The 15331-nt window shown below is 46.7% G+C and overlaps 1 protein-coding gene across 1 annotated transcript in view; it reads right to left on the bottom strand.

Moving 5' to 3' along the window:
• Positions 1-15331, bottom strand: part of EXOC4 (exocyst complex component 4) — a 471090-nt gene that overhangs the window by 38434 nt on the left and 417325 nt on the right. Inside the window, exon 15 of the mRNA XM_056846731.1 lies at positions 2562-2700. Coding sequence (XP_056702709.1) covers positions 2562-2700 — 139 coding nt within the window. The remainder of the gene's footprint in view (positions 1-2561; positions 2701-15331) is intronic.

The following is a 15331-nucleotide window of genomic DNA, read 5'->3' as shown; positions in this document are numbered from 1 at the left end:
TTATTGGGAGAAGCCGCAGCCTCTATGCCCTGTTGGCTCTCCAGAGGAACTGGTCGGCCACTGTGAGAGACAGGATGTTTGACTAAAAGGACCTCTGATCTAACCCTGCCCTTCTCAGGCTCCGCCCCAAAAACCTCCCACCGGTGGCAAAGAGGGACCAGGAACCCTAATCATACCTTACAGCGTGGTGTAGTGGATAGGAGCGGCAGACTCTAATCTGGAGAACCGGGTTCGATTCCCCACTCCTCCACATGAGCAGAGGACCCTAATCTGGTGAACCGGATTTGATTCCCCACTCTTCCACATGAAGCCTGCTGGGCGACCTTGGGCTAGTCCCAGTTCTCTCTGAACTCTCTCAGCCCCACCTTCCTCACAAGGTTCCTTTTGTGGGGGGGGGGGGAAGGGAAGGTGATCGTAAGCCAGTTTGAGTCTCCTTAAAGGTAGAGAAAATCGGGATATAAAAACCAATTCTTCTCCTTCTTCTACGCCCTGGTTAAACCTGAATCTCCACTCACCTTCACTGATATGGGGAAGGGGAGGGTTTACTCTAGGGAAGGGGTGTGTGAAAAGGAAGCACATGCTCCTAGCTTGTTGTCGGCCAGAAGCAAGAGAAGCCCGTCTGCTGGCATAATACAGTTCTCGGGGAAATTAAACGAAGTACGAGCCACAAATCACGCCACCGCCCCGGAGGTCTCCCCTCTCCGCCTCCTGACATGTTTGCGCTGACCTTGGAGCAACTTTGGCATTAAGGTTTGCTGCAAACATTGCTGATTGCACAGCGGGGAAGGGTGGTTTCTTTTTTTTGCAAAATGCGTATTCAGGACCGTTCGCGGTGATCGGCGGCTGGCGCCGAACCACTAAAAGCCCCCCTGAAGGGTAGACCTTTTTATTCCGCGGAAACTGCCTGATAGAGGTGACATTCTCCAAAACAGAATGACAACTGACTATTTCCACTTTAAAGTTCAAATTGTGGAAAATAATAATAATAGTAATGGGGGGGGGAAGAAACCCTTGGCTGATGATTTTCTGCTTGAAATGTAGTGACTGTTTTAGTCAGTGGTTGTGGCCCCCTGGGTGGAAAATGTATGGAAGGGCCCGTGCTCATTAGATACTGCGCATGCGGTCACAGGTAAAATGCCACATGTTCTTTCCCACAGCTCTCCAGTGTTGTACGTGCTGGGTCAGCAAATATGCCAATGAAGGTGTTTCCAAGAAGAGCTGGTTTTTATATGCTGACTTTCTCTACCACTTAAAGATGAATTAAACCGGCTTACAGTCACCTTTCCTTCCCCTCCCCACAACAGACACCCTGTGAGGTAGGTGGGGCTGGGAGAGCGCGAAGAGAGCTGTGACTAGCCCAAGGTCACCCAGCTGGCTTCATGTGGAGGAGTGGGGAAACCAACTCAGTTCACCAGATTAGGGTCTGCTGCTCATGTGGAGGAGTGGCTCTCTCAAGAAAACCCTGAAGTGGCAAAACCATATGCTATTCCCTTTCCACCTTCACCCTGTCATTCCAGGTCCTCTCATATACATCCAAGGGCCTAGGGTTGTCAGCTCCAGGTTGGGAAATTCCTGGAGATTTGCAACTGGAACTTGGGGAGGGCGGGGTTTGGAAAGGGGAGGGACCTCAGTAGGGTATAATGCCATAGAGTCCACCCCTCAAAGCAACCATTTTCTCCAGGGGGAACTGTTCTCTGTCATTCGGGGATCAGTTGTAATTCTGGGAGATCTCCAGCCATCACCTGGAGGATGGCAACACTAGGAGGATCCCACACACCTTCCAGCCTCCCTGGATTACTTTCTGGATTGTAACCCCTCGCTACCCACATGGGAAATTAAACTGGGTCCAGCTCACGTTTCCGGCCCCTGGCTTTGAAAGAAAGCAACTTGCAAGAGGGGGATTTCTAGCAAACAAATAGACTACAGGGAACGAGTTAATCTGCCCTCCACGTTCTGGAGCCCTGCAGCTGCATTGAATTTAAACTACCCCCCACCCCGGAGTTAATTCATGCATCTGATACAGCACAACTGGCTGAGCTCTGAAGGAACTGGTGCAGCATGATGGTTGAGAACAGCTTTTAGTTGCCACCAGAGACAGTGGTGGGAAGGTGCCGTCTAGTTGCAGCTGACTTAGGGTGACCCTGTAGGGTTTCCAAGGCAAGCGGCAGAACAGAGGGGGTTTGCCACAGCCTGCCTCTGCATAGCGACCCCGGGACTTCCTCGGTGGTCTCCCATCCAAGTTGTAACCAGGGCTGACCCTGCTTAGCAGTCAAGATCGGATGAGATTGGGCTAGCCTAGGCCATCCAGGTCAGGATAGAGGAAAACAAGTGGTTTGCCATTGCCTGCCTCTGAATAGTGACCCCGGGGACTTCCTCGGTGGTCTCCCATCCAAGTACTAACCAAGGTTGACCGTGCTTAACTCCCAAGCTTTAACAAGCCCAGGCGAAGCTGGGCCTTCCGGGTCAGGGCCCCAAGCGATAGGGGATGGATAAAGTACCCCCCCCCCTGGATTCCTTAGGGACCGTCCCATGTTCCTCACCCAACCGGCCGTGCCTCCTACCTGACTTCCAAGTGCAGGACCAGCAAGCAGCGGTCCGCCATCTCCTGGAAGGATCTTGCCAGCTCAGTGAGGGTTTGCATGATCTGCTCAGAAACCGGCGGGAGGTCCATGTTGGCATGTCCATCTTGGCCAGGAGACACTGCAGACGAAGGGGAAGGAGAGACATCAGGTTATTCCGCGCTTAAGAATACAGCCTGCAGCAGCCGTGTGTTTATTGCTGTTGTTTGGCTCCCTTTAAATTATCTTATAATGATTTTTAATTATGCTGCAAAACATCTCGGGAGCCTTCTGCTACAAAGCAGCACGGAAATACGCTAAAAACAATAAGAAAAGAAAGAGGGAAGCTGCTCAGTATCCTCACATGCTCCTGTGACCTTGCTTAGTGAGCCAGTGTGGTGTAGTGGTTAAGAGCGGTGGTTTGGAGCTGTGGAGTCTGATCTGGAGAACTGGGTTTGATTCCCCACTCCTCCACATGAGCGGTGGAGGATGATCTGGTGAACTGGATTTGTTTCCCCGCTCCTCCACACGAAGCCAGCTGGGTGACCTTGGGCTAGTCACAGCTCTCTTAGAGCTCTCCCAGCCTCATCTACCTCACAAGGTGTCTGTGGGAAGCCGGTTTGAGTCTTCCTTAAGTGGTAGAGGAAGTCGGCATATAAAAACCAACTCTTCTTCTTCTTCTATCCCTTGTGATCAAAGGAACAGAAGAATGAAATCTTTCCTCTGAAAAAAAGGCAGCCTGCTCACTCCCCCATCTAATCTCAAAACTTTTATCAAATGCAGTGTGTGACGTTTGATTTACGTATAAACTAAACAAGGAAAAAAACAACTGGATGTACATTTACAAAATATAAGATAAAAACAAATAAAACCTACATACAGCAACAGTGTTTTGTGTTGTGTAGGCTCCTATGATGTAAGTAATGGGCCCCGCCTGCTAGCCTGCTCCCTAAAATATTACTGGTTTGCTCATTCCTATATATAGGGTGCCTACATTCTGCATGGACTGGTTGCATGGCCACATGTAGCATGCAGCTGCAGACTGCAGTGCAGCACAGTTGAATGTAGGTCAAGCTGTTGTACCTGTTATCTGGACATATAAAGGGCCCCATTACCTTCAATAGCTTAGGACCTCATCAAACCTAAATCCGGCCCTGGATATTAGTCATGCTGCATACCTATTCTCTCTAGTATCAGAGGAGCATGCCTATCATTTTGGGTGCGGTGGAACACAGGCAGGGTGGTGCTGCTGCAGTCGTCTTGTTTGTGGGCTTGCTAGAGGCACCTGGTTGGCCACTGTGTGAACAGACTGCTGGACTTGATGGGCCTTGGTCTGATCCAGCAGGGCTTTTCTTATGTTCTTATGTTCTATTTTTCTTTTGCAACAATGAGGGCAAGGGTTACCAGACCCCTGCTGGGGGGGGGATCCCCAGCTTTGGGACCACTTTCCCCCGTGCCATTTAGCCGGCCAGCAGGGGTCTTACCAGGCGCAAACTGAGGCCTAGGCCTAGACACTGTTGGTACACTGGTACATTGGTACACTGACGTCACTTCCAGAAGTGACCATCACTTCACTGCTGATGTGGGAGGTGCTCTGGTATTTGGGCAGAACTCTATGGTAAAAACATAAGAGTTGTTGCCCAAACACCAGAGCATCTCCCAAGTTGTTGGCGACGTGATGACATCGCTTTCACAAGTGACATCAACGCGCCAACAGCATCAGGGCCTAGGCCTCAATTTGCGCCACGTAAAGCAGCCCACTTCCCTCCCCCACCCCACCAGTTGCTGGGAGGGGGTACCTGGTAACCCTAATGAGGGCTAGAATCATAGAGTTGGAAGGAACCACCAGGGTCATCTGGTCCAACCTCCTGCACAATGCAGGACATTCACAACTACCTCCCCCCCACACCCCCAGTGACCCCTACTACACGCCCAGAAGATGGCCAAGATGCCCTCCCTCTCATGATCTGCCTAAGGTGATCAAATCAGCATTGCTGACAGATGGCCATCTAGCCTCTGCTTAAAAACCTCCAGGGAAGGAGAGCTTACCACCTCCTGAGGAAGCCTGTTCGACTGAGGAACTGCTACAACTGTTAGAAAGTTGCTCTCTTGAAAAACAAAAACTGGGATCCCCACTGATCCCAATGCTGACTTCCACAGTTACGGCTGCAGAACATCAAGTATTGCTTTCAGTCTTATGCTTCCAGCGAGCACCTAATTTGATGGTGAGAATACATAAATCCTTTGTCAATAGAACTGATTAAAAAGCTGGATTCTCACTTCACAGTCAACAAGAGAGTTTGTTTTTTTTGACAGGTCTAGTCACTTTTTACAATAACCTCTTCCGACAAACAGAGGAATAATTCATTCTGGCAAAATGAAGGGAGGGGGGGAAATTAAGTCATTTGCGCCGGTTGTCACTTGTGATTTCAATCATTTTGTGACTCGAAGTGACGCGATGCCTCTTGAAAGACGGTGTCTTGTAAATCCGTGGATGCAAATGATGAGGACTCAAAAGTATTACAGACCTCCAACGAAATGCTTCTGATGAACAAAGCTACCTGGCCAAATTGAGGCCCATTATGGAAGTCCGCAGCTCACTTTTTGGTTGAGCACCATATTTGGGAAGAATGTTCAGTGGATGAACGGGGGAGAAAACCAATCTGGGGTTTAGGAATTGGATAACTGTGAGGGGGATTAGAAGAGTAATAGAGGATTTGAAATGCGGCATTGGAGGAGAGTGTTACGGATATCGTGGACTGCCAAAAAAACAAATTAGTGGGTTATACATCAAATCAAGCCTGAATTGACCCTAGAAGCTGAAATGTCTAAACTGAGGCTGTTGTACTGTGGTCACATTATGAGAAGACAAGAGTCACTGGAAAAGACAATCATGCTGGGAAAAGTTGCAAGCAGCAGGCAAAGAAGAAGACCCAACAAGAGATGGACTGAGTACATAAAGGAAGCCACGGCCCTCAGTTTGCAAGACCTGAGCAAGGCTGTTAAGGATAGGACGTTTTGGAGGACATTGATCCATGGGGTCGCCATGAGTCAGTGAGGGCACTCAACACACACACAATAGAGGATTGTGCAGGAAAACAAATTGATGTTCTGAATTTGTCCCCAGGATAGCTTTGGCACTAATACTCCCATATGAACCGACCCACCCACTCTGGTTATCTTGGAAGGCCCTGCTTTGAGTGCCCCCCACTATCTAAGGCCAGGTGGGTGGTGACCTGAGAAAGGGCCTTGTGGCACTGAAGCTCTGGAACTCCCTCACCTGCGAGATTCATCATTAGGGTTGCCAACCTCCAGGTATTAGCTGGAGATCTCCTGCTATTACAACTGATCACCAGCCGATACAGATCAGTACACCTCCCTCTATCAGAAACCAGTAACATTGCCTGGATCATACCTTTCCCTTGGCCATGACATAATCACGGGACATGTTTTCTCTAACATGGTTTCTGGCTGACACTTTGCAGTAGATAGGCAGATAAAATTTATTGTGTGAGGCCAAAGGCCATAAAGGTATAACAAAAACAACTGCCAAGACAGTAATAAATATAGCAATAAAAGAAAACTCAGCAGAATTAAAAAATATATATTAAAATGGCACCACTATTTGTTTTTGATCCACTTAAAGCCTAACAGGAGGGCTGGGGATAGAAGTAGGGTTGCCAACCTCCAGGTGGGGCCTGGAGATCTCCCAGAACTACAATTGATCTCCAAACTAGAAAGATCAGTTCCTCTGGAGAAAATGGCTGCTTTGGCTGCTATTTTTTTAATAGATATAAACAAAACAGAAAAAGAGAAAGAACTCTATAGCATTAAACCCCACTGAGGTTCCTTCCTTACCCAAACCCTGCTTTCCCCAGGCTACACCCTAGGGTTAAGTGACAAAGAAACAATAATGGCGCAGTAGGAAGACAATTTTATTCCAATATGTTAATAACGGCTATTCCAAGAATGAAATCAGGAGGGCCATTAAACCAAACAAAAATCAGAAAACTCAAGAAAAACAGTCTCCCATAGGAAAGGTATTCTTGCCATTTATTAAAGGAGTCACTGATAGGATGGAGAAACTTTTGAAAAAACATAACCTACAAACAGTATTTAAACCCACCAAGAAAATACAACAAATGCTACGAACAGCAAAAGACAAAAGAGACCCCCTCACCTCTGCAGGAGTATATCGTATACCTTGCAGCTGTGGAGAAGTTTACATCGGGACCACAAAACGCAGCATACAAACAAGGATAAAAGAACATGAAAGATACTGCAGACTTGGCCAACCTGAGAAATCAGCAGTGGCTGAACATGGACTGACACAAACAGGACACAGGGTCTTATTCCAAGACACTGAAAGACTGGACAATTCTACCAACTATTTTGTCAGATTGCACAGAGAAGCCATTGAAATTCATAAACATCAGCACAACTTTAACAGAAAAGAAGAGAGTTTAAGAATGAATAAGGCTTGGCTTCCTGTCCTAAAAATCTCCAGACTAACAAAGACTATAGTCAACAATAGCCATGGAGATTAGCTTTGGACTTCACACATTAACAGATCACTTCAGGATACAATGGTTCCATATTAACATACCACACCGTCATTAGCACATTATCTTGATACTTACAGGACAATGATTAGCACATTACTTTTGCAGGACAATGACTCAGCTCAAACCCAACGCCTTTCTGACTATATCTTCCTACACACTTGACACTGAGAGACACTGTCCTTCAGTGTTACCACTCTGAAGATGCCTGCCACAGTTGCTGGCGAAACGTCAGGAAAGAAAATTCCAAGACCACGGTTACACAGCCCGGATAATCTACAAGAACCAATGAACTCTGACCGTGAAAGCCTTCGACAATAAGAAATTGACACCACTCATAGACGGTGGTCTCTATGCTTAAAAAAACAGGTCGGCAAGCTGAGGAAGGGTTTCCGAAACGCATCCTTGCTATTCCAAGCCACAGAAACGGAGTCCATCAAAATCTTGACAAGAATATGCCAACAGATATGGAAAACAAAACAATGGCCCACAGACTGGAAATGATCCATTTACATTCCAATTCCCAAGAAAGGAGACATCAAAGATTGCAACAACTATCGGACCATTGCATTAATTTCTCATGCAAGTAAAGTGATGCTCAAAATCTTACAGCAAAGGCTGTTACCATATATGGAACGAGAAATGCCTGATGTTCAAGCTGGTTTCAGAAAAGGAAGAGGTACTAGAGATCATATTGCAAATATACGCTGGTTACTGGAGTGTACAAGAGAATTTCAGAAGAAAATCAGCTTGTGTTTCATAGATTACAGCAAAGCTTTTGACTGTGTAGATCATGAAAAGCTATGGCTGGTTTTAAAGGAAATGGGTGTGCCACTACATCTGATCGTTTTGATGCTCAACCTGTGCTCTGGACAAGAGGCCACAGTTAGAACAGAATATGGAGAAACGGAATGGTTTCCAATTGGCAAAGGTGTCAGACAAGGATGTATTTTATCTCCCTATCTCTTCAATCTATATGCAGAACATATAATTAGGAAAGCAGGATTAGATTTAAATGAAGGTGGAGTGAAAATTGGAGGGAGGAACATTAATAATTTGAGATATGCGGATGACACTACATTATTGGCAGAAAATAGGGAAGATTTGAAACGACTACTGCTGAAAGTTAAAAGAGAAAGTGCCAAAGCAGGACTACAGCTGAACATCAAGAAAACAAAAGTAATGACTACGGGAGAATTACACAACTTTAAGGTTGACAATGAGGAAATTGAAATTGTTCAAGACTTTCTATTCCTTGGCTCCACCATCAACCAAAAGGGAGACTGCAGCCAAGAAATTAGAAGGAGATTGAGACTGGGAAGGGCAGCCATGAAGGAGCTAGAAAAGATTTTGAAGTGTAAGGATGTGACTCTGGCCACCAAGACTAGATTAATTCATGCCATCATATTCCCTATTACTATGTATGGGTGTGAAAGCTGGACAGTGAAGAAAGCTGATAGGAAGAAAATAGATTCCTTTGAAATGTGGTGTTGGAGGAGAGTGTGACGGATTCCGTGGACTGCCAGAAAAACAAATCAGTGGGTTCTTGATCAAATCAGGCTTGAACTGACCCTAGAAGCTAAAATGACTAAACTGAGGCTATCGTATTTTGGTCACATCATGAGACGACAAGAGTCACTGGAAAAGACCGTCATGATAGGAAAAGTTGAGGGCAGCAGGAAAAGAGGAAGACCCAACAAGAGATGGATTGACTCAATAAAGGAAGCTACTGCCCTCAATTTGCAAGATCTGAGCAGGACTGTCAAAGATAGGACATTTTGGAGGACTTTCATTCGTAGGGTCGCCATGAGTCGGAAGCAACTTGACGGCACTTAACACATACACACGCATCCTTGCTACGGACCCTTGCCACGAACCTTATTCTTAGACCTGCGGTTTATATTTATTTATTTCTGTTTCTCTGTGATTAGATATATGCGGTAGCACAACTTACTCAATTTGAACATTAGTGCGATTTGCCGCGATAACTGTATAAGCCTTAACTGGCTGTTGTAAATTTTGATTAAGTTTTGTTCAGCCCTGCGAGGTGTTTGCACGTGTGAGATAACACGTATTTTTTCTTGTTGCATTAAGCCCTGCAAGGCATTTGAATATATGAATGAATATATCAATTTGCAATAATTGCAAACTTTTTTTGTTTTGTGTTGCTCTTTTTGAATCAGTAAAAATTTATTATTTATTATAAGCATTGTCTTATACCATTTTCTTAATTCACAGTGGGTAGCCGTGTTAGTCTGTCTGCAGTAGTAGAAAAGGGCAAGAGTCCAGTAGCACCTTAAAGACCAACAAAAATATTTTCTGGTAGGGTATGAGCTTTCGTGAGCCACAGCTGAAGAAGTGAGCTGTGGCTCACGAAAGCTCATACCCTACCAGAAAATATTTTTGTTAGTGTTTAAGGTGCTACTGGACTCTTGCCCTTTTCTACCATTTTCTTAAGTACTTGAGCCTCGTGCTGCCTCTTTCTTTAGCTCTTACTTATTCAGCACAAGTACCTGGCAGTTGGCAACCCTACCTAAGTGGAACTCTAGCCTATAAATAAAGAGCCAGAGCAGGCGAGTGACTCTCCAGGTGTAGCTGAAGGCGGACAAAATGTTAACAACAGGGAAAGCTGTTCTCCTTCCAGGCGCTGGGAGAGGAAGGCCATAAATCTCTCCCTCTAAGTACAGGTTTTAGCATTTAAGGGAAGGGAGAGAGGCAGGCCGGCCGGCCAGGCGAGGCAAGAAAGCACGACAGTCTCTCGCTTGAGATGAGTGGCGATAAGCCAGGCCGGGGCGGCGGCCTCCATCCGTTCAGCAAACACGAATGACTGGGCGAGGGGCCGCCTGTCACCGGTGATAAAGAGCCGGCTAAACACTCTATTAGTTTTTCATTTCACGAATTAATGTTCTTTACGGGCGTGGGTACGCTCGGCGGCTAATGAATTGTCTCGTTAGAACCGCCTGGGGTGCTCCTTGGCCGCCTCTGCTGGCAGGCATAAATTTTGCAAGGAAATTAGCCCCCCCCTTTTTAAAAAGGCAATAATTCCTCCCCAAGGCGGTTTGTTTTCTATTAGTTTCCGCCTGTATACAGCCCCAAGAATGTGATTATTGGGAGGGTGAGGAGAGAATAACTGATGGAGCTAGAAGAAGGAGGAAGGATGGTAGAAGGCTTGGTGTGATCTTCTGCGAACTGCGAGTATTTGCTGAGGACGGGACAGGACTGGATACAGGAAGGGATCACTGGCCAAAGAAGTGAGTGACAACCTCCAAAGGCCTGGTTTTCCCCAAGTAACTCCCGAGGTCCAGTTTCCAGATGACCAAGAATCGTCCAGAAGCAAAGAAGAAGAAGAAGAAGAAGAAGAAGAAGAAGAAGAAGAAGAAGAAGAAGAAGAAGAAGAAGAAGAAGAAGAAGAAGAAGAGGAGTTGGTTTTTATATGCCAACTTTCTCTACCACTTAAGGAAGAATCAAACCGGCTTACAATCACCTTTCCTCCCCCTCCCCACAACAGACACCCTGTGAGGTGGGGGGGACTGAGAGAGCTCTAAGAGAACTGTGACTAGCCCAAGGTCACCCAGCTGGCTTCATATGCAGGGACCATCAAGAGTTTCAGGGTGTGAGCTTTTGACAGTCAAAGCTCCCTTTGTCAAATACAAGTAGGAATGAAGATCCTTCAGCCTTTATATCTCATTGTCTCTACATCTGACACCCTGCATATGTTTTAAGAAAATCCTTTCACTGAGACTGTTCCATGCAACATATCCACCATATGTTGCATCTTAGATAGACTATGCTGAAAAGGGAAGGTGGGGTCCCTTTGACCATTGAAAAAGGCTATGCTGGGGTTCATGGAACCTATACTTGTAACAGCCATGTAGGATGGGGGCTGGGCTTAGGAAGAGGGTGGGGCAAGACTGAGTGAAAAATCAAGCAGTATCTAACCCTATGTGCGTTATGGCAACTGCCCCAAAGAATGATGGCATCCTTCACGATTGTCATGTGACTCAGCCAGATGCTTGCAGAAGTATCATCTGCCCAGGGAGACAAGGAGTATCAAAGGTAGAAATATTTCATGGGCCAAGGGCAGAGTCAGGCGAGGGAGGAGGAGGAGAAATATATATATTTCCAAGACCCTTCAGTGTCTAGCCGCCAAGTCAGGAGAAGAAGATTGGTTGCAAAGAAAACTGAGGGCAACATCACAAACAGAACATGCCAAATGCCTTGGGGTGGTGGTCAAACGACATGTTTAATTGAAGAACTGCAGCTGGATCTTCCTACTATTTTTAAAGCCTAAAAAGCCACTGGGTGGTAACTTGGATTAGGGCTAGTTTCAGGTGGGCAGCCATGTTGAACTGCAGTAGAAGAGCAAGATTCGAGTCCGGCAGCACTTTAAAGACCAACACAATTTCCAGGGTATAAGCTTCCAGGAGTCGAAGCTCCCATTTTGTATCTGATGAAGGAAGCTTTGGTTCTTGAAAGCTTATACCCTGGAAATCGTGTCGGTCTTTAAGGTGCCACTGGACTCAAATCTGGGATTGGGGCTGTAATGGTGGCAGGATTTAATATCCCGATACTGTACTGATTGTGACTCTTATTTATTTATGAAGAAGAAGAAGAAGAAGAAGAAGAGGAAGAGGAGGAGGAGGAGGAGGAGGAGGAGGAGGAGGAGTTGGTTTTTATGCCGATTTTCTCTACCACTTAAGGAAGAATCAAACCGGCTTACAATCACCTTCCCTTCCCCTCCCCACAACAGACACCCTGTGAGGTAGGTGAGGCTGAGAGAGCTGTGACTAGCCCAAGGTCACCCAGCTGGCTTCGTGTGGAGTGGGGAAACAAATCCAGTTCACCAGATTAGCCTCTGCCACTCATGTGGAGGAGTGGGGAATCAAACCTGGTTCTCCAGATTAGATGCCACCACTCTTCACCACCGCTCTTAACCACTACATCACGCTACCCTATTTCCTCTTGGCTCAACAACAGCAGCCCAGGGGTGATTACTAGCCCTTCTCCCCATGGTCTGATCAAATTTCCCCTCTCCTGCAGCTATTTTGTGAGCTGTTGGGTGAGTGGTCCGTGGATCACTGCCACAATGTGTAGTTTGGCCCTTAGGGACTAAGTTGCCTATTCATATGACTGGTGCATGTGCGGCAGCCACATGAAAAGTGCACGCAACTCTCAGGCGGGCAGCTCCTGCCTCTCCGTCCGCCAATCTAATGCACCTGTCAGCACATACAGGATTCGCCATTACCAAGCAGAAACAGTGCAAACACAATATTTGCAGAATTATGCCAGAAGATGATTGCTCTACATCGATTAAGAGCCGGTCAGTACTGCAGAGCGCTATTTGTTGTTTTTTACCTTCCTTTTCAGCAAAAAAATAGAAACTAAAAATAATTTTAAAACCAATACCAATATTGATTAACGTTTTACCAAAATAAGGCTTGCCAACCTCCAGGTGGGGGCTGGAGATCTCCTGGAATTACCACAAATTTCCAGACAGTAGAGATCAGTTCACCAGGCGGAAATGGCAGCTTCAAAAGGTGGACTGTGTGGCATGGTACCACACTGAGGTCCCTTCCCTCCCCACATCCTGCCCTCCCCAGGCTCCCCCCCCAAATCTCAAGGAACTTCCCAACCTGGAGCTCACAGCCCTACACCAAAATGAGCTTGAGGAGGGGAGCTCTGAGCCAGATTTGGGGGAGACTCGTCTTAGCAGTAGTGTGTGTGAAAAGGATCTAGGGGTCTTAGTAGACCAAACACTGAACATGAGTCAGCAGTGTGATGCGGTAGCTAAAAAGGAATCGCGATCTTGGGCTGTATCAACAGAAGTATAGTGTCCAGACCTCTAGACCTCACCTAGAGTATTGTGTTCATTTTTGGGCACCACAACTTAATAAGGATGTATTGTAGACAAGCTGGAACATGTCCAGAGCAGGGCAACAAAGATGATGAGAGGTCTGGAGACCAAGTCCTATGAGGAGAGGTTGAAGGAGCTGGGTATGTTTAGCCTGAAGAGGAGATGACTGAGAGGGGACATGAACACCATCTTCAAGTACTTGAAGGGCTGTCATATAGAGGAGGGTGCTGAGTTGTTTTCTGTTGCACCAGAAGGCTGGACCGGAACCAATGGGTTGAAATTAAATCAAAAGAATTTCTGTCTAGACATTAGGAAGAACTTTCTAACAGTTAGAGCGGTTCCTCGGTGGAACAGGCTTCCTCGGGAGGTGGAAAGCTCTCTTTCCCTGGATGTTTTTAAGCAGAGGCTAGATGGCCATCTGATAGCAAGGCTGATTCTGTGACCTTAGGCAGATCATGAGAGGGAGGGCAAGAAGGTTTGCGTCAGTGTTCGGCTCTCGTGGCCCTTTCATGCATGCCCTGGGTAGTGCTGATCGCCACTTTGGGAAGCAATTTTCCTCCAGGCCAGATTGGTCAGGGATCCGGGAGGGTTGTTTTTTTTTTTTTTTTTTTGCCATCTTCTGGGCATGGAGTAGGGGTCACTGGGGGTGTGGGGGGGAGGTAGTTGTGAATTTCCTGCATTGGTCAGGAGGCTGGACTAGATGACTCTCGTGGTCCCAACCAACTCTATGATTCTATGATTCAGAGAACAATAGCAGGCTGACTGGCTGCTTCCCCTTTGTCCTCTCCTTTCCACCCTCCCACAGCGCCTGACAATTCAACAGATGCAGAATAAAAGAAACTGCTAATCTGAGTGCTGTCTCTGGGTGCTGCCAACCCTAGCTCCGCCTCCTGCAGCAGCCATTTTGTGGTTGCACCTACCATGCCGTATCTGAATTCCAAAGGTGCCCACGGGCTCAAAAAGGTTGAGGACACTTGTGTTAGTGCATCAACACATGAACTAGCAGCTCCCATTTGGTGCTTCAGCAATAATGCTTTTATAACTGAGAACCGTATTCCCTATTACTATGTATGGGTGTAAAAGCTGGACAATGAAGAAAGCTGATAGGAAGAAAGTAGATTCCTTTGAAATGTGGTGTTGGAGGAGAGGGTTACAGATATCCTGGACTGCCCCCCCCCCCGCAAAAAAAAAACAAATTAGTGGGTTATAGATCAAATCAAGCCTGAACTGACCCTAGAAGCTAAAATGACTAAACTGAGGCAGTTGTACTTTGGTCACATTATGAGAAGACAAGGGTCACTGGGAAAGACAATCATGCTAGAAAAAGTTGAGGGCAGCAGGAAAAGAGGAAGACCCAACAAGAGATGGATGGACTCTCTAAAGGAAGCCACGGCCCTCAATTTGCAAGACTTGAGCAAGGCTGTTAAGGAGAGGAAATTTTGGAGGTAGGGTTGCCAGGTCCTCTTCGCTACTGGTGGGAGGTTTTTGGGGCGGAGCCTGAGGAGGGCGGGATTTGGGGAGGGGAGGGGCTTCAATGCCATAGAGTCCAATTGCCAAAGCAGCCATTTTCTCCAGGTGAACTGATCTCAACTGGCTGGAGATCAGTTGTAATAGCAGGAGATCTCCAGCTAGTACCTGGAGGTTGACAACCCTATTTGGAGGACGTTGATTCACAGGGTCGCCGTGAGTCGGAAGCAACTTGACAGCGCTTAACATCCATAATACAATTGAGAACCACCTGCGTTTGAGCCCCAAGAGTTGCCATCAGATCTGTTCACAGTGGGTAGCCGTGTTAGTCTGTTTGTAGTAGTCAAAAAGGGCAAGAGTCCAGTAGCACCTTAAAGACTAACAAAAATATTTTCTGGTAGGGTATGAGCTTTCGTGAGCCACAGCTAACTCTTCTGAAGAAGTGAGCTGTGGCTCACGAAAGCTCATACCCTACCAGAAAATATTTTTGTTAGTCTTTAAGGTGCTACTGGACTCTTGCCCTTTTTGACTACATCAGATCTGTTGACAGGTACCAGTTCTGCAGCAACTCTTTCCCAACTGCCCTTTGTCATAAATTGAGCACTGTCCCTTCGACAGGTTGTGCGGTCAGCACACAATCTCACCACACCATCTCCCCACCGCGAGCAAATAACGCGGCAAAATCTTCGGTGTCTTTTGCCAGAGATTGCTTGGTCTAATCCCTGATGGACGGCTCTCCCATCAGACCGCCTGCCTTCCCAGAGGAAGCGTTTCCTCCCCTGCCCCAAATCTTTTATTAAGACATAATTTGGCTTGAAAGCCGGAATGAAAAACTCTTAAATGCCTGCCTGACCTCAAACGGCGATCAGAGACATGAGCGACTGTTGGTG

Source organism: Euleptes europaea, chromosome 3 (assembly GCF_029931775.1).
Source record: "Euleptes europaea isolate rEulEur1 chromosome 3, rEulEur1.hap1, whole genome shotgun sequence".
Classification (NCBI taxonomy): Eukaryota; Metazoa; Chordata; class Lepidosauria; order Squamata; family Sphaerodactylidae; genus Euleptes; species Euleptes europaea.
This window is presented reverse-complemented; position numbering and strand designations above follow the sequence as displayed.